We start from the raw sequence: 23,420 nt of genomic DNA on the forward strand, positions 1-23,420 counted from the left end.
CAGGTCTAGTCTTCAAACCTAGATATTTCGAACCTTCAGATTTCCCATTGTGCCTGGTCGGATCACTTTCTTATTTCTTTTGCTCTTCCCATAACCGTCACTTCCAAATCCTGCACCCCCGACCCTCTCACAATTAGGAACTGGAGTCGGGTAGACATTCCTTCTCTCTGTCTTTTCCTTGCTGCTTCTTTACCTAGTCCCCCCAGCCTTATGGACCACCTCTCTCAGTCCACACCCAGGCTGAAGATATCAACACCTGGTTGGCCGAGGCAAGGAATATCTTTGCTCCCTTGAAAACACTTAAAAAAAAAAAGGCCACACGATGCCCAGCTCTGGTTCACCAAGGACCTGAATGAGAGGAAACTTGCTCTCAGTCAGACCGAGCGTAAGTGGAGATCGGACTACTGCCCCCTAAAGAAAATCAATTTTCTCACTGCCCTAAAAGACTATAAAACCGCCATCCTTGAATTCCCCAAACAAAGCCAAAGAAATCTTCTCAATAGTGGACGAATTAGCAAAACCCGATCGTGTCTCCATTAAACCCCTGTCATCACAGTCCCTTTGCCACTCTCTTCACAGTTATTTCATTGAGAAGATCATTAAAATCAAAACCAGTATTCCCAAAACTGTTTTAATCCCCAATCTTGGCAATATATCTGGGAACCTCGTCTTTTTCCAATTTCCCCCTGATCACTAAGGAGGTTTTCTTTTCTCTTCTTAGCAAAGTTCGTTCCGGCTCCCCACGGGACAGCTGCCCCCCTCACATTGCTCGTAAGATCTTTCCTAACCTCCCTGACCCACCAATCTCCCTCTTGAACAACTCTCTTACCTCTGGGGTGGTCCCTTTCTCTTTCAAATCAGCAGTCGTTTCCCCCATCCTTAAAAAACGGGAGCTGACCCTGAGTAACTTCCGCCCTATCTCGTTGCTTCCCTTTTAGGGTAAAGTCCTGGAGGCCTTCGTAGCAAAGAGCCTCAGCACCTTTGTGGAAAATTCTAACTTCCTAGACCCCCATCAAGCGGGGTTTAGGCCTCAACATTCCACTGAGTCTATTGCCCTGGCGGTTCATGATGAACTAAGAAAGGGGGGCGATCAGAATTTCTCACAATCCTTGGTGCTCCTGGACTTGGCGGCGTTCGATACCGTTGACCATACCATCTTTCTCGATCGGGGTCGAGACCGCCAGCATCCGGGGCACACCGCTGATGTGGCTGACATCATTTCTCCAGGACCGAAATCAAGCAGTCCGCCTCTCCACTTTTACTTCAGAAAAAAAAGTCTTACCTGCGGAGTCCCTCAAGGCTCCTCTCTCTCCCCTTTATTATTTAATTTGTACATTTTTCCTTTAATCTCAGAGCTTCAGAAAAGATCAGCAGTCATCTTTAATTATGCAGATGACCTTCAGCTCATTTTTAACATGGATTCTTCCCCTTCCTCCATCGAGAACGTTCAATCCACTATGACCTTTATCAGTAGTTGGATGAAGACGCTAGGGGCGTGGTTTCGGCGCCGACCGGGATGGCTGCGTGAGCGAGTTGCTCCGCGCCGTGCCCCGTCTTTTCTCCTGCCTAACGTCGCCCCGTGTCGCCTGGTGGCTGGAAATGTGGATCGGAGGGGCCGCTGACCACCTGGAGAGCGTTTGACCCCGGTCGGAACTCTGGCTGCGGAGTGCGGGAGGATGTAGTGCTCGGCTCACTCCGGCGAGCAAACAAAGGAAAGATGGCGGCGCCGGCTGCGCGATAGCTCCGGGAGCGGAGCGGTGAGGGGCACTGGAGCAGCTGCAGGCGCCTGTGGAACCCTTGAGCGGCAGCGGGTAGAGCGGTGACCCATAGGAGCGGGCCCCGAGTTGCGGAGGAGGACGGAGGGGGTTTGCCGGCAGGAGGGGGCCCCCCTCCCCCACCCGATCCCTCGGTCAGCGCGAAAGCGGAGCCTGGGATTGCGCTGTGCCGGCGGAGGCACTGCTGCACTGTGTGGCTGCTCGCCCACCGGCCGGACCGCAGTGGGGGCCGACGGCACACGGAGGTGTGCGGCAAGCAGCTGGGGCGCTGGGAGGGGGACCACCCACGGCGCCTGACCTTCCCGGGACACGAGTAGACACGGCGGTGGCCGTGGGCCCGGACCTTGTCAGGGGTCCCGCCCGGTGGGGGGCAAGGTTACGCCGAACTGCCAACGAGGTGCTGGGCCCCACCGTGCATGGTGCTTCACGGAGACCAGTGTTGCCAGGAGCAGTGTGTTCAGTGTGCCCTGGAACCCAATTAACTCACTGGCAGCATCTTCAGTGGAATCTGCTCCCCCTAGCCCTGGTGGGCCTAGCGGACGTTCTGTGAGTGGTTGAGGGCAGCGTGGAATGCTCTTCCGAATTGGACACTGTCGGATGACCGGGAGTGGGGTGCTGATGGCGCCGCGAGTTCCCGCTTGACCTGGGATTGGTGAGCCGCGCTAGTTGGGACACTCCGCTGAGCGTTTCTGGTGAGCCTGGACATTGTCCGAGGGGGCAGCTTGAGTGGCTGAATACCTGCACACAAGATGGCCGCGCAGGGAAATGGCGCCGCCGCACCGCCTGAACGGGGAAGCCGGGGGCCGGAGGATGTGAGTGGCGGTTTCCCAACGGAGGCCTCAACACAGGAAATGAGGCTAAACCTCCGCCTTGATGCTATCTTGGCCGCGATCACTGCTACGAAGGATGAGCTGCACCAAGATATTGCGCAGGTGGCGTCCGGGCTGGGCCTGCTGAGAGCGGACCACGCCAAGCTCTCTGACCGTGTGAAATCCAACGAACTGCTGCTCCAGGAGCTGAAACCGGCGGTGGTCACGGCGGAGCATAAACTTGATGACGTTATCCGTCGACTGGCGAATCTGGAGCGGCGCACGGAGGACGCGGAAGGACGCAACCGCCGGAACAACGTGCGGGTGGTGGGGCTGCCAGAGAAAATTGAGAAGGGTGATGCAGTGGCCTACTTGGAGGACTGGTTCCGCACATTGGTGGCGCCGGAGGGCCTCTCCCCCTTCTTCTCCCTGGAAAGAGCGCACAGGGTGCCCGCGAAGCCTCCCCTGGAGGGCCGACCGCCCCGACCGATGGTGGCCAGACTGCTGCACTATAAGGACCGAGATCTGCTGATCCAAAGGGCGAGAGATCGTGGGCCCTTCCAGGTGGACAACAGTAAGGTGACGATATTTCCGGACTATACGCAAGAGGTGCAGAGGAGCAGGGCCTCTTTTCTGTCAGTGAAAAAAGAGCTGAGGGAGGAAGGGGTTCAATACTCCTTGCTTTTTCCGGCCAAGCTGCGGCTCATCGTTGATGAGAGGACGCACTTTTTCCAAACACCTGATGAAGCGTGGTCCTGGCTGGAACTATATCGTGCAGGAACGGATCGGGCACACAGGCCCGCCAGGGATCGGGAGCAACCGGTCAGGGTCAGGAAGTCGCAGCGCATCCGCTCCCGGAATAGGCGCCAACGGGCCGAGCGTGAGGCGCAAATGCTGGCAGATAGACAGAGTGCATTGGAGGCCACGGCGAACATCACAGGCTCACAGCGAGATGACGCCTCCAGGGGCTCGGCTTCGGAGGGCGAAGGTGAAGGTGAGAAGACCGGCGATGAAGACTTGGAGGCGGGGGGAGCGCAGGGGCCGGAGGTTACCCCGCAAACGTCGGATGGTATCTTTAATGGGTGATGCCCGTGGTTGCTGAACTTTTTATCAGGCCTGGACGCTCCTGACCTCTTTTGGACTGCCAGGTATGGGGCTGCATTAGCAGCATGGGGCTGTGGGCGCGGGGTGGTTGCTCTGTCGTCCTGGTTCGGAGCGCCATAGTCCTCTTTAGACCCTTAAGGTCTTCTGTGGTGTCGACCACAGATTAGTGTGATGTGTTGGGTGTTTGAGGTTTGGAACGGGGCTGAAGCTGGGTTACTAGGCCCTGTCCTGGGGAGGGGGGGAGTGGGAGTTATGGGGTGTGTTTTGAAGGGGTTGTTCAATTGCTGCAATGCGGGTCACATTTCTTGGCGAGCGCCACTGTTGGGATTGATGCTCTATGGGGACGTTACCTAATTTGAAATGTGTCACATGGAATGTCCGGGGTATTCGAACTAAGCGCCACAAAGTACATGCCTACTTGGTGAGGCGGGGCGTTCAGATAGCGATGCTTCAAGAGACTCACTTGACACAGCAGGAATGTGAGGCGTTACAGAGGAGGTGGCGGGGTCAGGTGTTTGGCACGACTTACTCAGCATTTGCCAGAGGGGTGTTAATATGGATCAGAGCGGGCACGCCATTCCAAGTCACGAGTCAGAAGATTGATCCGGAGGGTCGTTATGTGGTGGTGGAGGGGAGGCTGTGTGGTAGGGAAGTGGTGCTGTGTAACATCTATGCCCCCAACGCTGATCAAGCTCATTTCTTTGAGGGATTGTCGCGCTCACTGGCATACTATTTGGCGGGCCCTCTATTGCTGGCGGGGGATTTTAACTCTATTTCGGATGTGCTGTTGGACAGGTCACACCCGCCTTTAGTAGACTCCCCAGTGCGCAGACTTGCGACTCATAGGCGGGACTGGCAGGTGAGGTGGGGCTTAGTGGATGTATGGCGGGCGCAGCACCCCGAAACTCGAGATTACTCCTACTTCTCAGCACTGCATGATCTGCATGTTCGATTGGATTCGGTGCTGTGTTGTGAGTCTCTGGCGCAGGTGGTGACTCACTCCGAGTACTTGTCTAGAACCATCTCGGACCATAACCCACTGCTGATCTCTGTGCAGTGGCAGTTGGCGAGGTCGGCGATCCCTACGTGGAGACTTCGTCCAGAGACGCTGGAGGACCCGGTGTTCTGTGACACGGTCCGACAGGGTATAGACGACTACTTCACGGTCAATGCTGGGTCGACAGCGACTACAGCGAGTGAATGGGACGCGATGAAAGTGGTGGCGAGGGGGGTATGTATGGGACGGTTTCTGACTGTGAGGGGGACGGTGCTGAATGACCTTGCGAAGGCGGAGGAAGTGCTAAGAGGGGTGGAACGGCGGCGGCCCGAGAAGCCGGAGCTGCAAGACAGTTTGTTGCGTGCCAAGGAGGCGGTGGCGACTGAGACGGAGAGATTGCGGTGCTATGATTATAGGTTGTATGCGGTGAAAGTGCATGAGGAGCGCGATAAAGTGGGCACGCTCCTTGCGAAGCTGGCTGACCCGAACCCTAGAGGTTGTCCGGTAATGAGTGTGCGACTGGAGGATGGGGAGGTGGTCTATTCGCAGTCAGCGGTCCTGGGGCGCTTTCAATCCTACTATACAGGCCTGTACGCCAGCCACCTCGAAGTGGATGCCACGGACATTAGCGTTTATTTAGATCAGATACATTTGCCGGTATTGGATGAGGAGGAAGCCCGGGATCTGGGGGGCCCTGTCACCCTGGCAGAAATCAGAGGGGCGATTAGTCATATGGCGCGGAACAAGACCCCTGGGGTTGATGGGTTGCCGATCAAGTTTTATGCCAAATTTATGGAGGTACTGGCACCCAGACTGCAGGTTGTGTATGCGGAGGCGAAACAATTGGGGCGGTTGCCTGACTCTATGACGGAGGCGCTGGTTGTGCCCCTGCTGAAGCCGGGCAGGGATGCTTTAGAAGTCTCTTCTTATCGTCCGTTGTCTATGCTGACTGTGGACTATAAGATTTTGAGCCGTATCCTAGCCACCCGGCTCTTACCACTGATGACCTCGTTGGTACATAGGGATCAAGCGGGGTTTATCCCCTCTAGAAGCACCTCGATGAATATCCGTCGGCTGATTGGGGTCATTGATAGTGCTGCCTTGGCGGATCCAGGCCCGGTAGTGCTGTCGGTTGACATTGAAAAGGCGTTTGATAGCTTGGACTGGGATTATTTAGATGGCGTGCTGTTAAAGTTCGGGGTTGGGGAAGGGTTCCGGGGCTGGACGAGAGTGCTCTATTCCGCGGCTAAGGCGCGGGTGCGGCTGGGGACCTTGGTCTCCTCGGTATATCCGGTCTGTAGGGGCACGAGGCAGGGCTGCTCGCTATCCCCCCTGCTCTTTGCTCTGGCAATGGAGCCACTAGCGGCACAGGCTAGAACGGGAGTTGTGTTCGACGGCATTGCGCAGGGACTTGACTCGCATTATATATCGTTATATGCCGACGACTTATTACTGTACCTGGCGGACGCTGGAGGGGCTCTAGAGGGCGCGGTGGACATGTTGAGCGGGTTCGGGAGGCTCTCAGGCCTCAGGGTGAACTGGACTAAGACTTGTGTGTTTCCGCTGCGGAAGACCACGCTCTGCCCGCAGCTCACGAGGCCGGTGGTATGGGAACCCTCTTGTTTTATTTACTTGGGAGTGCGCATTTACCATGCCGCGGCGGACCTCCTTGAGGGGAATGTGGGGCGCTGCATTAGGGCGCTGAGAGGCAGTATGGCCTTTTGGGCATCTCTTCCACTGTCTGTACTGGGCCGTGTGGCGCTGTTGAAAATGGTGGCACTCCCGAGGCTACTCTACTATTTTAGGACGCTGCCGGTGTGGATCCCGCAGAGTGTCTTTAGGGAACTGAAGTCGTTGGTGACTGGCTTTCATTGGGGCCACGGTCGCAGACGGGTGGCATTGACTACCCTGCTGAGGCCCAAGTGTGAGGGAGGGATGGCCGTCCCCGACTACGAGTTGTATTATCTGGCAGCGCAGCTCCAGGTCCTGACGCAGAACGTGGCCAGAGAATTCAGAGGGCCTGAAGAAGGCCGGGGGGGTCGGCATTCAGAGGCATGTCTTGTCGTCTATTGTGATGCAGCAGAGGCTGGCCAGTAGGGACCTCACGATGGAGGAATGGACATTCAGATTGTGCTGGAACAGGTACATGAAGAGGGCTGGGAAGCGCCGGCCATACGCCCCGGAGATCCCGTTGGGAATGCTCACTGCCTTGCCGCACGGGGGTGACTGGGCCAGATTATTAGAGTGGGAGGACCTGGGCTTGCAGATGGTAGGAGACCTCTATGAAGACGGGGCACTGGCCCCGTTCCAGACCTTACAGGAGCAATATGGCTTGCCGAGTGGAACCTTCTTGCTGCATGCGGCGGTTGTCGCGGCTCTGCAGAAGCATTGGGGGGGCGGATTGGCTGAACCGGAGGTGACGGCGGTGTGCCAATATGTGGTGATGGCAGCGGGCACCGTCAAGGCGGTGACCTGCCTCCACAACAGGATGCTAAACGAAGGTCTGGCCCCGTTAGTTGAGTTGAAGTCGCGCTGGGAGGCCAGCATCGGTAGACAAATCCCGGACGCTGTGTGGGGTCAGGTGCTATACAGGACCTGGAAAGGGACGAGGAACGCGAGATTCCAACAGGTGCATTATTTTGTGATCCATAGGGCATATTTGACCCCGGAGAGGTTGCGTCGACACTTCCAGGTGCTGGGTGCCATGTGCCCCCGATGTTTGGAACCTGGGGCGGATCTTGACCACATGCTGTGGGGTTGCACGAAATTAGGGGACTACTGGTCCGAAGTAGGGGACCTCTTGAATGCCGTCACAGATCGGGAAGTGAACTTTGACATGGCCGCATGCCTGCTTCTTTGGTTCCCGCACACCAAAAAGACCAAGGTTACGAGCAAATTCATTGGGTTGGGTCTGATACTGACGCAGCGTGAGATCACTTGGCATTGGAAGTCTAAAGAGGGGCCGTCTGTACGGAGGTGGCGGAATGAATTGGTGCAGTGGTCGAGCTGTGAGAGTGTGTTACGAATGCGCCAGGCGACTAGAACCAGTAATGAGAAGAGCTTGGATCTGGCACGGTCCTGGGAGTTGGTGGTGCAGGCATTGAAAGACTACTTGACTGAAGGCGAAGAAACTGATCAGTTGTAGGTGGGGATTCCGTGTGACCACTTGCTGGCCAGCACTTCCTGATAGATGTCACCCTGGAGCAGGAGGGGGATGGTGCATCCCGCATTAGCAGCAGTTGGGGGGAGGGTACTGAGAAGGGATCGTAGGTGGGGGTGGATTGCCGGTTAGCGGCAACCTCCCAGAACCGGAGGGCCCAGGAAGGTAGTTGTGATGATTTCGTGATTTGACATTGGAGTGGCCTAGGGTTGGATGGGGAGGGTGGGTAGGTTGTTCTGGGGTAAAAGCATAAACGAAGCACTACGTTTGACCTGTGTCCCGAATAGGGTATGCACCGAGGCACCTCTAGTGCACTGATTCATTGATGCGCCGCCCAGCCTCCGGGATGTGGGCTAATCGGCTGTGTATTGTATTGATGTCGCACTGTGTGCTGGGTGCCATTGGTGCAGGGGTTGACTTGTTGGATGGCTCTAATCCTGATTCTGCAATAAAAATATATTTCAAAAAAAAAATCAGTAGTTGGATGAACGCGAACCGGCTCAAGCTTAATCCGGATAAGACCGAGCTGGTCTTGACAGGGCCTCCAGGAAACCCTTGGAGCACCAACTTTTGGCCACGCTCCCATGGCTGTCCACCATCCCCTGTCAACTCTGTAAAAAGCCTCGGAGTTACCATTAGCAATGATCTTTCTATGAGGGCACAAATTAAATCAGTGGTATCGGTCTGCATATTCCACCTACGTCGCATTAGGAAAATCAGCAGATTTCTTTCTCAAGACGCCCTTGTTCAAGTCACTCTGGGATTGGTCATATCCCGGATTGACTATGCGAATGCACTGTACATTGGAATACCTGCTTACCAAACTCATCAACTCCAACTTATTCAGAATCAAGTAGCTAGACTTATATATGGCCAGCCTAGGTCTAGCCACACTACACCTCTCCTTAGGAGCCTTCATTGGCTCCCTGTGGCCCAGCGCAGCCTCTTTAAACTGGGTTCCTTGATTCACAAGGCCCTCTCCCTGCAAGGCCCGGCCTTCATTGCCTCTCGGATCCACCATTACGTTCCTTCTCGGGTCCTACGATCTTCATGCTCAAACCTGTTGTCAACATGCACCTTTAGACGCAGGAAACATGGTGGCCTGAGGTTTTCCTCACAGGCTCCACTCTTCTGGAACTCACTCCCTTCAGCTCTTCATCTAATCCCATCCTATCATCAATTCAGGAAGGGCGTTGAAGACCATGCTCTTCTCCCAAGCCTACAATTAACGGATCATACCACGCTGCTCTGTTCTCAGCCTGTCCTTGAAGCGCCAAGGAACCGTTGGTGTACGTGTGCTGTATAAATAATTTCTATCATATCAAGTTTTATATTATTTCTCAATGGAAATTCAATTCTATCAGACCTTTAGTAATAAACTACGAACCTGTACAAAATAACTGTCCAAAGGACCTTTTTATTGCTGTGAAAGACCATGCATATTTGTTTGGATCACAAATATAGTAGTTTGCTAGATATGGTCTCTTGTCTTCCATGTATGCTGGTCTAGGTCAATGGGAAATAAATGTTTAAACTGTCATGAAGGATAAAAGCCAGAACCAGATTTAAATCCAGTTGAGGGTCAGACTGGATCCGGAAAGTTTTGCTTAGCACTACCCCTGCGCGTCAGTCAGTGGTGTTGTGCGGGTCAGCGTCCGTCACTGGCGCCGGGAGCGACGAGATGACGTCACGGAGACTACTTAGGCGCCAACCTTGTGCACGGACGTCAGTTCTGTACACAACTTTCCACGCCGAAACGCAGAGCCATGCAAGATACTGACCACTGGTGCATAAAAGTAGGGCCCTAAAAGGGGATGACCTTAACCCTAGTAATCAGTTCGCAGAACGGAGAGGATGGGTGGGGCGGTAAGCAATCTATCACTAACTAAAATCACATACAGATATATCGTTACATAAGTAGTAACTTGTGCATCTGAAAGAGACACATTAGTGATAGATTTGTTACCTTAGAACAGAATAGATACCCCAATACCAACCCCGGTGGTGGGTCTGCGAACTGGATTACACCAGAAAGTCATGGAACACAAAAGGCCAAAGAAGCCGTCTCTCCGAACCGGACTGTCAGGGCAGTAGTGTTTGGTAAACGTGTGAAGCAAGGCCCACGTAGTGCCTGACAAATGTCCTGTAAGGGTACACCGCGTCCCAAGGCAGTAGTGGCCGCAGTTGCCCTGGTCGAATGGGCACGCAAACCCACAGGAGGCTCCTTCTTGGCCAAGGAGTAACATGCTTTGATGCACAGAACGACACACTGGGAGGTTGGTCCGTTTGTGCACAGCCGGACCTTTTTTGGCGCCCTAGTAGCCAACAAAAAGCTGATCATCCACCCGGTACTGCTGTGTACGTTGCAGATAGAATGCGAGCGCACGTTTTGGGTCCAGATGGTGGAGTCTCTCCTCTTCCCTTGAAGGATGCGGAGGCGGAAAGAAGGTGGGAAAAGTGATGGTCTGCCTGATGTGGAAGGGCGTGACAACCTTTGGCAGAAAAGAAGGCGGGGTCCTCAAAACCACCTTGTCTGGATGAACAGAAAGGAAAGGAGGTTTGGAAGAAAGGGCCTGGAGCTCACTCCCCCTACTGGCAGAGGTGATGGCAACCACAAAAGCGGTCTTTAGAGTCTGTAGCCACAAGAATGACTTGGGCCAGTCGCGCCTGATCTTCTTCAGCAGTCTGGGCAGAAGTGGTATAGGCGGAAAGGCGTACAACAGACGGCAACTCCACTTGCGACGAAAAGCATCTCCGAGTGAGTGCAACCTTGGAAATTCCAAAGCGCAGAACTGATGACATTGCGCGTTCTCTTCGGTGGCGAGTAGATCTAACCAAGACTCTCCCCACTGCAGAAAGAGACCTTTCGCCACGTCTGAGTTCAAACGCCATTCGTGACCCACCTTGCACCAGCAGCTGAGTTTGTCTGCCCTGGCGTTAGGATAACCTGCCAGGTGCTGAACCACTAAGGCAATGCCTTGATGTTCCAACCATGTCCAGAGGCGGAGACCCTCCTGACATAGGGTCCGAGACCCCACCCCGCCCGGTTTGTTGCAATACCACATGGCGGCGGTGTTGTCCGTGAACACCTGCACTACATTTCCCCGGACAGAGGAGAGGAATACCTTCAGTGTAAGTCGGATCGCCCGCAGCTCCAGAAGGTTGATATGGAGTCGGGACTCCGCCGGAGACCAGAGGCCTCGGATCTCCGCCTCTCCAATGTGGCCTCCTCATCCTAGGAAGGCTTAGAGGCGTAAGCAGCCGGGCCGGAAATGCACTGACCCACACACTGGTTACCAGACCTGCCCCTGCGGAATCCACAGCCGCGCGGACGCTGGTTCTGCACAGGCTTGCTGGAAGAGAATGCCTGGGACGGCTCCAAAGACCCCTTGCCAGGCAATGTGGCTACGAGCAAGATTGGGTGGACGACCTACGAAATGCGGGCGAGCTTGATGTGTTTTCTGACCCAGGGTTTGCCTCTCCACCGCCTAATATGGAGGAGGGCACTTGCTATTCCATGGTGCTGCTACAGAGGCTCTCCATCTGGACCTCCCTACGGTGGCCCTTAAGACCAACCTCCTTACGGAGGTGATCCAGACGTCGTCTACGTCTCTGCTCCCTTTCAATGAGGCTCTCACCGAAGTCCTCTTGGGCACTTGGTTGCGACCGGCCTCGGGGTGCTAGTGGATAAAAACGTTGCCAGGCGTCATCGCCTGGTGAGCCGGCCTCCTTTACCACTCACCCCACGCCTTAGAGGCTGGTAATTCAGGCCTCAATTTCGCAGAGTGCCTTTCCCACGGCTCCGCCGGATAAGGACTCCAAAAGGCTGGACCAATTCGGCAAGAGGTTGTTCTCCTCAGCCAGCTTGGGGTTGCGGTCGGTTAACACCGCCTGCTTATTAGGCCGTTACTCCCACACAGTGTGGGATTCGGTAGCTGAGGTCTTGCCTCAGCTTTCTGAAGATGTCCAGGCTGTCCTTTCCCAAGCGATTGCGGAAGGCAAGGATGTGGCGAAGTTTGCCATCAGGTGTGGTTTGGACACCACTGATTCGTTGGGCAGGGCAATTTCCACGACTGTGGCATTGCGGCGCTACGCCTGGTTTCGTTCCATTGGGTTCTCACCCGATGTCCAGAGCTCGCTCATGGACATGCCCTTTGATGGCTCCCGCCTCTTTGGCGATAAGGCCAATAATGCCCTGGAGCCTTTTAAAGACTCTCAGGCCACAGCCAAGTCTTTGGGTCTTTCCACAAAGAACCCTGCCCCGCCTGGGTTTCGTTCCTTTCGTGTCCAGGGCAGATTTAGTACCTCCTTACAAGAGAGTAATTCACAAGCACCCCAACCAAATGAGTCATGGTTTCTTTTTCCAAACAACAGAGGAAGCAAGTGTCCGGAACAGTTGGAAAGAGCTGATGGAGCCACTCAGGAGGCAGTTATCGTTAATACAGTACCTTACAAACAGATTTTCCAAGTGTAACACACTTGGAAAATTACAAATATTTGACAATGTTTTACTTCTGGTCTCTTCAAGAATCTCTTTATTTGGGTATTTTGCCCATCTAACTTGGAATGTCCAAGGGGCTTTATTCAGAGTATCTTCTATAGGCGCAAGACCAAGAGGAGTCCGCAAACGTTTCCATCAGTGTTAACACTCTGATAGACACCTATCAAAAATGAGGTGAATGAATCAATATAGTAACTGAAAAATGTAGCTCTTTTTATGATGCCGAAATGTTTTTTACATTTGTTAAATTATTTTATATGTTACTTCGCTTAAACATGTCGGATACAACAAGATACCCAGCTTCCTCCAATGTTTAAACCTCTCTCCATGAAGGGCAGGAGTGAATTCTGAACTAGCATGGCTTGGGATATTTGGTGACAGAAGCATGGTTATTCTCCCTCCAGCGTGATTCTATTCCATATCTCAAAGACTGTCTTGACTAGGAGGGACACAAGTGTTTTGAGGCCTCTGGGACTTCACCAAGCAAGGAAGACTACCACCACCATATCCATAAACAGCCATGTCTTTTCTGTTTTAACAGCTGTCCATTCTAAAATCACTCTTAAGCGGGCATTTTATAATAGATTACAATGTCAAGCCAATTCAGTACTATCTCTCTCTCTCTCTAGAGGGGCATTTAAGCTTTGCACTCACTGTAGCTTTTTTCCTTGCCCTGTCTTTATGACTTTTGAAAGATGTGAGCTCTACCCCTAAACCAAAAACGGGCAATATATACATATATATCCAACATAAATCCTGTTAGTCTTTTTGGGAGGACCTTTGTAAATAAACATTTTAAGTCAACATTAAAAGGTGATATTGGCCTATATACGGAGCATAATTTCCAACCCTTCCTGGAGTTATTTATCAAAGATAATGGGGAGATGAAGTGGTGTAACAGCCAGAGCTGTAGGCTTTGGAACTGTGGAGCCAGGTCTGAGTCTCGGCGTCAGCTCAACATCCTTTGGTTCTGGCCAACTCACTTAATCTCTCAATGACTACACAAATTAATGTGTCTTTGTAAAATGTAACTGGCGCTCATGTAAAGCCCTCCAATACCTTTGGTCAAGTTTGCGTTATATACATTTTAAAAATATCTTTAAAAAAAAGGATATGCAGGCCCCTTGCAATGTAGAGGGGACACCAGATTGTCCACAAAATTAAGAAGCATTTGCAATGCAATAGGTCTCGCATTAGATCCGTTTGAGCTATTGGCATTGTAAATGACAATGCATTTATTTATGTGTTGATTTTTAAAACATAAATAAAAGGCATTGCCATTTACTATGCCAATAGCTTGAACTCTCGCAAACGCGAGACCTATTGCATTGCTGGCTGGCACACCAGGGCAGAAGCATTCCAAGACCACAGCTTTCTATATGTGGGGGCAAAGGAAACTACCAGCAGCTCTACTCGCTTTAAAAACATTAATAAAAAAAGATCATGGCAGCTATAGTGTACTTGCATGCAAATATGTGTGTCATCCAGCAAGGAAACCTCTGAACAACTCCAAACATTAAGAACATCTTAGTAAACAAGATACAATTAAATAAAACTCATTTTATGTTTTCCCAATCAAGCAACCACAAACTACTTACAAAATTTTGAGAATCAATTCATGAGTTTTCTAAACTCAAACTTGTTCTTGTTGAACAAAATCAGCTAGGAACGTAGCAACCGCAGCCATTCCCTTATGTCAATCCCACTTCACCCTCCACCTACTCACTCTCAACCCTAGCAGCTACTAGCCTTAAGGATGGAGTTTCATATGTCCAGTCTCCTTAAAGCATTCAAGTCTCTTGTTGGCCCTTGATGCTGATTGTAAGATTGGCAAGTAGCTTTCTGGAGCTGGATGAAGAATTCTTCTCTCTCCATAAACATCGCCTGCCTGGAAGGCCTTTTCCATCTTGGTTTGTTCGACACAGTCCTCCATCTGTTTTTCTGTTGGCATGGCTGAATCCGGATTCCCATCTGGTTTTCATACTGGCTTTCCATTGCTGCATCATCTGGGACTTGAAGGGATTTGGCTAGCTTCCTGTAGAAAGCTGGTTTGGTTTAGTTTATCACGCCAGGAGGAACTCAGCCTAAAGGGATGACCCATCAGTAGTGCATCTTTTGCAAAAGGAGAAATTATGAGACCCTTTAAATATTCTTCTCTTCTATCATGTGGTTGATGTTAGGTCTTGGAATCATTTAGCTTTGTTCCCTTCAAACCAAACTCTGCTTTCCATTCTTTCATTATTCATTCCTTCAGCTGGAAGTGGAGTACTCGTGATGGTGTGAGCTAGTATTAGGCCGGCTTGATGCGGCCAGCACCCTGAGAGTCCGAACCAAATCTATTGTTGCTATGTCTTCCATCTCCAGGAGCTGGTCAAACAGATTTGGTACATATTATTCAATATCCTGCCCCTTCATATTCTGGGCAACCCTCTGAAATGTATGTTCTTTCGCCTTTGATATTTTGTTCTCAAAGGGTCATTATATCCTGCTTTATTAATGCCTGTCCTGAAGACTCACATAGTGAGAAGACCCTTCCTGCCAGGTGGCCAATGTCTCATTTAATGTTCTTGATTTCTGTGTTCAGGTCTGCTTTGGAAAAGATTTACAAATTGAGGCGGAGGCCAGTATCACCACACTTACTACTAAAATGGATACAATATTAACAGGTTGTGCTCTGATCTGGAGGATCAGCCTCCTAATCCTCCATATAAGATATACATCCTCTAGCTATTTTAACAAAGGTGATCAGCACTCTCGATCTATTCTTTTAAGAAAATAATTGTACATTCCAAATGACAAGAGTCAAATAATGCACAGACTCCATTCAAATTTGTTTAAAAGCTTTCTTCAGAGTCCTTTATTGATATGCCTCTTATCATACGTTAGCCATCAAATACAGTCAATGCGTTTTGTCTCTTACCAGAGACTTCTCAGGGCTTTTCAAATGTTCTCACACCTGCACTTGTTATATACAGATCGGATCTTTCATGTAGAGGAAAAGTCTATTTGGTTCAGTTATGACCTTGGTTCGTGCACATGGAGTACCTATTGTTTGTTCAATGGCATCTATCTTCCGTACATCCATTTCATGCCCATGTTGGCGTCAAAATCTCAGTCTCTTTTCTTTATCCTTCGAACGGTGTGTCCTGATTCAGTTTCAGAACTGAACCAAAAAAATGTGTCCCCTACATAAAAGGTCCTATCTGTATATAACCAGTGTGGGTGTGAGAACATCTGCTATCTGCCAATGCCTCTAGTTCACATGCATCTTTTAGTCCCATCATCATTAGCCTTCCCAGCAGCCGCAACTGTGTCCGTGTACTACTCCTTTAACTGTATCAACAGTGTTTGCATACAATGTTTGAACTTAATGATTTGCCATTATAGGGTAAAAGTGCTTTACAAGCAGTCAGGTGCCACTCCATCCAGAGGACCTCCACTACGTGTCTGCTTTTTAATAGCAACCCTCCTGCTAAAACATATTTGTCTGCTTTATGCGTCTCTGTGCTTTCTGAAGCTCTCAAATGTTTGTTCCAGCATACTGGAGTTGAGGTAGTTTATGAACGCTTATATCTGTAGCCTCTTCTGATTACCTTAGGCGCCCCATGTAACTCCTTCACTCCATAGTAACCAGTGAGCCCAATTTAGAGAAATACCCAACCCAACCCCCCCCCCACCTCTACTCCCCCATTTCAACTGTTATGTGAGCAGCGGCTGCACAACTCACTGGGTCGACTTCTGACCATCAATATGGGATGGGAGCACTTTACTACTCCTCTTTTGCTTGTTCCTCTCCCTGGGCTGCGGAGGGTGCATGAGTGGTCTCTTTCGATCAGATCCTCTGGTTCCTCTATAGTCCCCTTTTGTTGCTTATGGCCTTGTGGTTTCACAGGGGTCTTGCAGCAGGTCCCCGGATGAAGCACAATGCCATTTTTTTGTGGAGCTATGGCCCAGGGGTTCTTTCTGCCCAGTGGGTTTGATCTCAGGTGGTGCTTGGCCATCTCCTATCAGATTGTGCCGAACCACCCCAACCAGCATTATCTTCTGCCCCCAGCCTGTTACATACAAGGGTGCCCTGGTCAGGTTTCGTCTGTCTATCACAAGCACGCTCCAATGCAGATCTTGTACACCTCTGCTCAGGATGCTGGAGCCAATGGCACAGTCATCTTTGCTTTCTCATTGAGGTGCTCCTGGTCCACTTGTCTCTTCATCCAGCAACAATCCACGCGATCCCCTTCTCCGGCAAGCCCACCTGGCTCATTACCGAATGAAGAAGCAAATTTGCGCTTGAAAACATGAGCGCTCAAGGGGGAGTGCAAAAGTTTTAGGTCGGCAAGCTGGAGTGAAGTAAGTAGTGTTCTACTCCACCATCTTGGCCACACTCACCAAAACCCACTTTAGGGGGGGAAAAACAGATGGATTGTGCCATCCACCTCTGTGTTGAGACTGCTACAATACAAAACGTGAATGGTCTAGTACCATCCTGCCTCGACTCCAACTAAAGAAACCACAAAGTATTGATGAAGTCAACGTATGCATTGTTGTTAATGGTATTGTGCATGTGTTTGAGAATGTGTAAGACTGTTTTTATGTCAATACTAGGCGGATTAGGCAGTCCCAGCTATTGACAAACAATGAATGGTTTATAGATTCTTAACTCCCACTATGCCCGGCTAGGAAGGTATAATGACAGCTGGTGTATAAGTATGAGATCCGACCAGCTCTCTTCTGCTGTGATTTTTCATCCATTAGGTCCTAGAACTCAAAGATGGAGTTTGCAGCTGAATGGGAGTTTATTAGGCCAACTCCGATTAAAGAAGGTAGAGAGGCTTAGCCATTTCTCATCTGATTGGGCTTTGCGCCAACTACTAACAGAAATCCAAACGTCCATCACGCCAAGAAAAGTTGCAGCACAGACAGAAGTCAGTCAAGCTTCATGAGGAGAAAATGCACAGATGTGCACACATACAAAATGTAGGATATTCAAGAGGAGTGCTACTCTCCCTCATCTATTTTTTGTCAGCTACATAGACGATCCAACAACAGCAACTGCCCTGAGAAACACAACACACAGTAAGCTTTCACGCAAAGAGAAGTAGGGAGCAACTTCTCAAACAGCCAGAACTTAAACAACATGAGCAGCAGCAAAGTAAAAATCTTTCTCACACCCAAAATGTGCACAGCACTGGTTGATGCAGTTCAACCATCATCCTTCACCAGAACACCAAAGGGAGCAGTACTGCAAGAAAAAAATAACAGCACAAGCAGCGGGAAAGACTGCGTGCGTATTCGGAAGTGTGGATTGACCAGGTTTCTGCAAGGGGGGGCTTCTCTAGAGCAAGTATGGGTAGCCATGATAGCTGAAGCTATGTTAATGGGACATGGTGGAACAAAGTCACCTTTGTGGTTCGGAATCATCCACTTGTCAGAAATGGAAGAAACCTGGAGCAGCAGTACCCATTGCCCAGCAGGGGAGAGAGAATGCAGTTTATGCTATGGATAATAGCCAGACGTTAAACTAGTGAGGGGCTTGCCACTTTAGTCAGACAAGAATTAAGGCCAGCTGAGTGTCAATAGGTCATCTTAATTTCTAGAATGTAGGCAGACGGACTAAAGTTTTCTCTAAGCACTTATGGTGTGAGGAGCAGAAATATACAAGAAATGCTTAGTATTTTAATGGGACTGGCATTGGGGTTTATGATTTTAAGTGGTGAGAGAAACCCAACACAACAAATGAGGCAGCAGTTATGCCTTGAAATAGGTTTCATACCACACAGTTTAAAAGCAAAACATGTGGTAAAACAAATTAGGGTGCAGTGGGCGATTTGATGTCAGGGACAGTCTTCACTTGAACAACCACAGATTAATAACTTAATAAAGAAGGATTTGCTGAGAACTTGTTTTGGCAGGGCAGAAAAAAAAAAAAAAAAGAAGAACAGGCTCTTCAGATGTCCAGAGTATACGTTTAAATAAGCATTGGGAAAGCTAGTAGGTCTCCCGTTTGTATTGAGAGTGCCACACAACTGGCTTGGCTAGAACTTGCTTGCAAAGCAATGTTTAGAAAAAACAGTAAAAATAAAAAACATTTCACAACACTGGGAAAAACAGCAAACAAATCTTAAGGTATTGCAAAAAGGTAAATGGATTTCAATATGATCATTCTTTATAAGTGTTACAGTTTAATTTTCAAATACTTTTCACTCGGGAAACTAAACAGAAATATTTAAAAAAGGGAAATGTCAGAATTTCAAAGAAAACTTGCCAAGGCCTAATTTACTTTTCACATAACTCTGAACTAAAACAAATCTGCAGCCATTTGGTTGTCTGCAATAGCCCTGGGAGTAGTTGTATCGACCTCCAAGGGAAGACAGCTCCTTTTCAGTCATTTTAAATACACATTCTTACCATTGGTCCTGCTGCTGGTGGCCTGCCAAACTCTGACCAACACCTCTTTCGACAAAGAACCCTGGAATAGCAATAAACAACCAACTCACTATGACCAGCCAAGTGAGCACGGTCCCTCACTGCTGCTTCCACACAGTCAAGATGCTCAAAAAGATCTTCAAATGGCTCCCCACCAACATTCGCAGAACCATCACCAGCAAGCTGAGCTACAGCAGTGCACTCTATGATGGAAGAAACGTTCAACTTAGCGGAAGACTCCACGCCATAAAAAACTCAGCAGGTAGACTCACCCTCAAAGATCGTCACTGTTTCAAAATTCACAAACAAGTCACTTTTCAAACTCCACACACAAAGTCTTACACAACACTGGCCCTACATACATCAACAGCCGTATAACTTCCACAAACCTACCAAACACCCCCGATCAGCCAGACTTCTACTCGCCAACCCCACACCCCCGCCAGCATACCCAAAACCGGATACAGTTGTCGTGCCTTCTCCTACGTCGCTCCTAAAGCCTGCAAAGACTCGCTCCTGTACATCAGAGCCACTTCCTCAGTTTTTTTATTCCAGAGGAAACTGAGGAAGGGGCTCTGATGTGCAGAGGTGGCTTTTTCAGGCTTTAGGAGCGATGTAGGAGAAGGCACGACCACCTTATCTCTTCACCTAGCTCATACAGCTCCAGTTTCAGCACCAGATACCCTGCTGCTCAAGTTGTGTACTATACAAATGCACATAAACTAACCTCAAACACCAACTAAGTGCAGCAGCCATCCACTCCTCCAGCACCATAAAAATGTTTGTGTGCCATGGAATATGTAGAATACAAGAAATGACAAAAACAAACCATAAAGTCCGCTCTTAGTTTAACCTGGAAACAATATACCTGTTGCTGACTTTTCACAGACAGGCTGGGAGGGGTGGGGGGCAACACTGAGCGCGGAATGAATGCTTTCGAGAGGAGGAGGCAGAACACAAGAGACAGAGCAAGATGACACATGTACACTCATGGAGTGCTGAATGAAAAATAAAAAGTAGTTCCCTGAATGTGAACAGTGAACGGGTAAAGGTTGACCTGGGAAGCTATGCTCCAAGAGAGGGACAAACACAAAAAGTGGAACGAAAGTCATAGAATAAGAAGTAAACAAATGAGTGACCTGAAAGCAACCAATGGTAAGCAATGGGCTGACACCAAGCCTATTGTAACTCTTTGATATGGTCCACAATAGGTCTTTCGTCAACAGACAGTTTAGCTGTCTGTAGGCATTATTAAAAAGGCATCACAACAAAGTTCTAGATCTCATATAAGCAAAGCTAATAGTTCTTAATGAGTGAACCACTGGATACAAACTTTGTCAACAATGGACATCAGAATCAATGTACGTTACATCAGCAAGTAAGGAATGCACTTAAAAATGTTTAGCTTTTGTAAAAAATATCCTACCTGCTGTGTTTTTCTAAATTCTTCCAGTAATTTCAAGGCCATATCATAATCTTTCAGTAAATGATATGCAATGGCATAGCCAATCCATGAAGCTCGTTGAGTTGGACGCAACTGAAGAAGCTGATATCTCGTTTCCTGTAATAAATTTACAGAGATATGTAAAATTAAACACACATTGATGGTCTGAAAATTTTTAAAGCACACACTGACAAAATTTGATTATCGGTACAAGCAAACTCAATAAATTGTCAGACAACTGCCTGGTTGGAAAAGATGCGTTTCCACACAAATGCTGAATGCATATATGCTTCCTGTGTTGCTTATGGTCTCAAAGAGCATTCCAAAGCTTTACTGCGGTTGGCGAGGAACTTGTGGTCTTTGCTTGCCATAAAAGGTGGGGACATTTAGCCTGGGGTTATTGCTGGACCAGAGTTGTAGCTTTTGTGTCTATTCGTATGTTGGTGCTTGGGTTTCCTAGTTATAGAACTTGGTTTTTCATTAACAATAATACATGTTTGCTATTTCTAAGTGCTATAAATAACAGGCATTATTGCTACCCAATTTATCAAGGATGGAAAGCTGAGGTGACCTTGCCAGGATTCAATCTTGTGACCTGCAGAACACAGAAGAGGTCATCAGGGACACTTATCTTACTGAGCCATCGTGCTGCTATCCGGCAGAAGAGCCTGGTTCCCAAAAGGTTGCGTGCACCACATGAAGCACTTTAAATGGTATCCTATTACCTACTGTGAGCCAGAACAGTGTCTATATTGTAGTTTTGATGGACTGGTAGAGTCGATCTCTGGGCAAGAGTTTGGATGTGGAGTTTTGGATCTTCTGCTGTTTGGAAAAGGATATGTCCAGGAGGCCAGGTTTAGAACATTCACTTAGTGTACCTTTAAGCTTGTTTCCACAGGAATTACCCGAACCTTAGTCCACAGCTAGAATGAACCAGGAGGTAATGCTATACAAGTCTGAGCTGGCATTGTGAGTCACAGGAAAATTATTCAAGGCAGTTGCTAAGTCTCCAGACTTTGGTTAGGGAAGTAAATTGAATAATAAATATGTCTGATTTTGTGCCTCATAGGGCTGTGCAGTTTACAGTGCGGGAGAAGGACAGAGATAAGATGAGATGAGGTTGAGGCAGGCTCCTACTAGACAGTGCTTTTTGATGTTGGAAGAGTCTTTGGTGCCTTTAATTCACACATATAGTGGGCAGCCATCTATATGCCAATGGTGGTATTATTATAAGCGAATATAAGAGAAAAGGTGATGGAACAAGGTGTGTGGGCTCAGTCCTCGGACTTTACAGATTAATGACTAAGGAAAAAGGAACTAATTTCATCCTTCATTCTACCACTCAAACAGCGAAGCCATTTTAGGACTTGTTTGATGTAGATGATTCCAGAACTAGTCTGCCTGTCTGGTTAAATCCTTGCGGGTACTGAATCCGAAGGGTAAGTGGAAATACCTAGAATATCTAGGATAGTTATCAGTCATGATGATGAAAGCAAAAGCAATATATTTAAATGTGTTATTTACATGTACCTAAATACATTTACAACACATCTGCAGTGCAAATGTATTTTAAACTAGATAACATTAAAAAACATTGTGCAGGTTTATTTATGTAATTAATGTTATGGTTAGCAATTCTGGGGCATTCAAGCTCTGCATCAGAGCACGCACATTACTTGAAACGTGCTGTTCAAAACCAAGCCAATCCTGGTGGTTTCACGGGACAGCGGTGAAATGTCAATACTGAAGTTTCAAATAAACATTCCACGATGGTAGTCGTCAAGCATTTCAACGTTCTATTTGAATAATCGATTGTTGCGTTTAGAAACAGCAATTTCACTATAATTAGACAGAGCCATCTATTGTTTCTCGGCTTAAAGGATCAATAAATTGCTAAAATAGAACGTTTGAAAGCTTGAAGTTGAGCCTTGTGTGAAGTTAATTTGAAACTTAACTAATGTAAATCATTTGCAAAGACTTACTTTTACAATGCAGATTTAGAAAGTAAATGCAAGCATTGTAAATGAATATGTGATGCAAAAAAAGAATTTTAAAAGTAAGTAGTTGAAAATTGTGTGTTGTAAATGTAACATACTCACTAGATACCGTCCTGCATGCTAGCCTGCTTTAAAATCGGACTGCCCAGTATCAATGCCATGGCCAATTGGGTTGTACCACCACGGTTTTTCAGAGACTGAGAAAATGCTGGGTTTGGTGTCATGATGCCTCTAACTGTAAAGCACCTCAAGGACCATTGAATACATTTTCACTGGTGGGGCAAGGTGAGTTTCTGGGAGTTGTGCTGGGTCGACAGCTTGTCAAAAGTCGTCCTCTTAAGACAAACAAAATGAATTACCAACCTGCAACTCCAATTCTTCAACTATGCTATCTTTCAGATTTTCCCATGCTTGAATCAGTCATCACGAACAGTTAAATAGCAATAAAAAGCATTAAAATAACCCCCAGGAGGATTATATGCAATACTTAAGCAACCTGGATGAGACCCCTGCTTACCTTGGAGGTAGAAACTAAAACCTTTGCCCAGGACAACAATAATGTACGACATTGTAAATTATGCACAATCCGGCAAATAATCAAATCGACTTCAGGAGGAACTAACATTTCTACTTCTAAAGCCACAAAATAAAGAGTCTCAGTATAAGCAGCTGGCTTCTGTCACCCATGTCAGGTAAAAGTGACCAAAAAAGAAACATTCCTAGAAAAACGTGTGGTTTAATTAAAAAACGTAATGACAATAAGAAAACTAATTCCACTCCCGGTCAAACAATCTGCTGGATAGGTGATTAAAATAAAAAATGGTATTTTGTCCTGCCACTACAGGATCCCCGTGCTTCTGCAACGTTTCTTGCACAGTGATAGTAATCTTTACATCACTATGGAGTAATGTTAGATGTCAGTCTGGAATACATCAGGTAGATTTTTTGCACACATTTGTGTGGAATTGCTCAATGCAATTTATTCACGTGTATTATTTGTTGTCTTTGCTTGGAAGCAGATTCTTACTTCCATTATACAAAATAAAATCAATGCACACATTACTTTCTATATTTTTATATTTATTATATATAATGTTGAATCTGTAAAAACTTGATACTGGTTTTTCAAATGTTTGTCTTCTTATACGAAGTTGAAACAGAACTTGCGTTGTGAATGTTGTCCCTCTTGCGTTTTTATGTAGTCTGCCTG

The 23,420-nt window shown here is 48.3% G+C and overlaps 1 protein-coding gene across 1 annotated transcript in view; it reads right to left on the reverse strand.

Annotated features, from left to right (window-relative positions):
- NAA16 (N-alpha-acetyltransferase 16, NatA auxiliary subunit) overlaps positions 1-23,420 on the reverse strand; it is a 587,644-nt gene that overhangs the window by 490,546 nt on the left and 73,678 nt on the right. Inside the window, exon 5 of the mRNA XM_078657379.1 lies at positions 20,196-20,330. Coding sequence (XP_078513505.1) covers positions 20,196-20,330 — 135 coding nt within the window. The remainder of the gene's footprint in view (positions 1-20,195; positions 20,331-23,420) is intronic.

This window comes from Lissotriton helveticus, chromosome 8 (assembly GCF_964261635.1).
Source record: "Lissotriton helveticus chromosome 8, aLisHel1.1, whole genome shotgun sequence".
NCBI classification, from domain to species: Eukaryota; Metazoa; Chordata; class Amphibia; order Caudata; family Salamandridae; genus Lissotriton; species Lissotriton helveticus.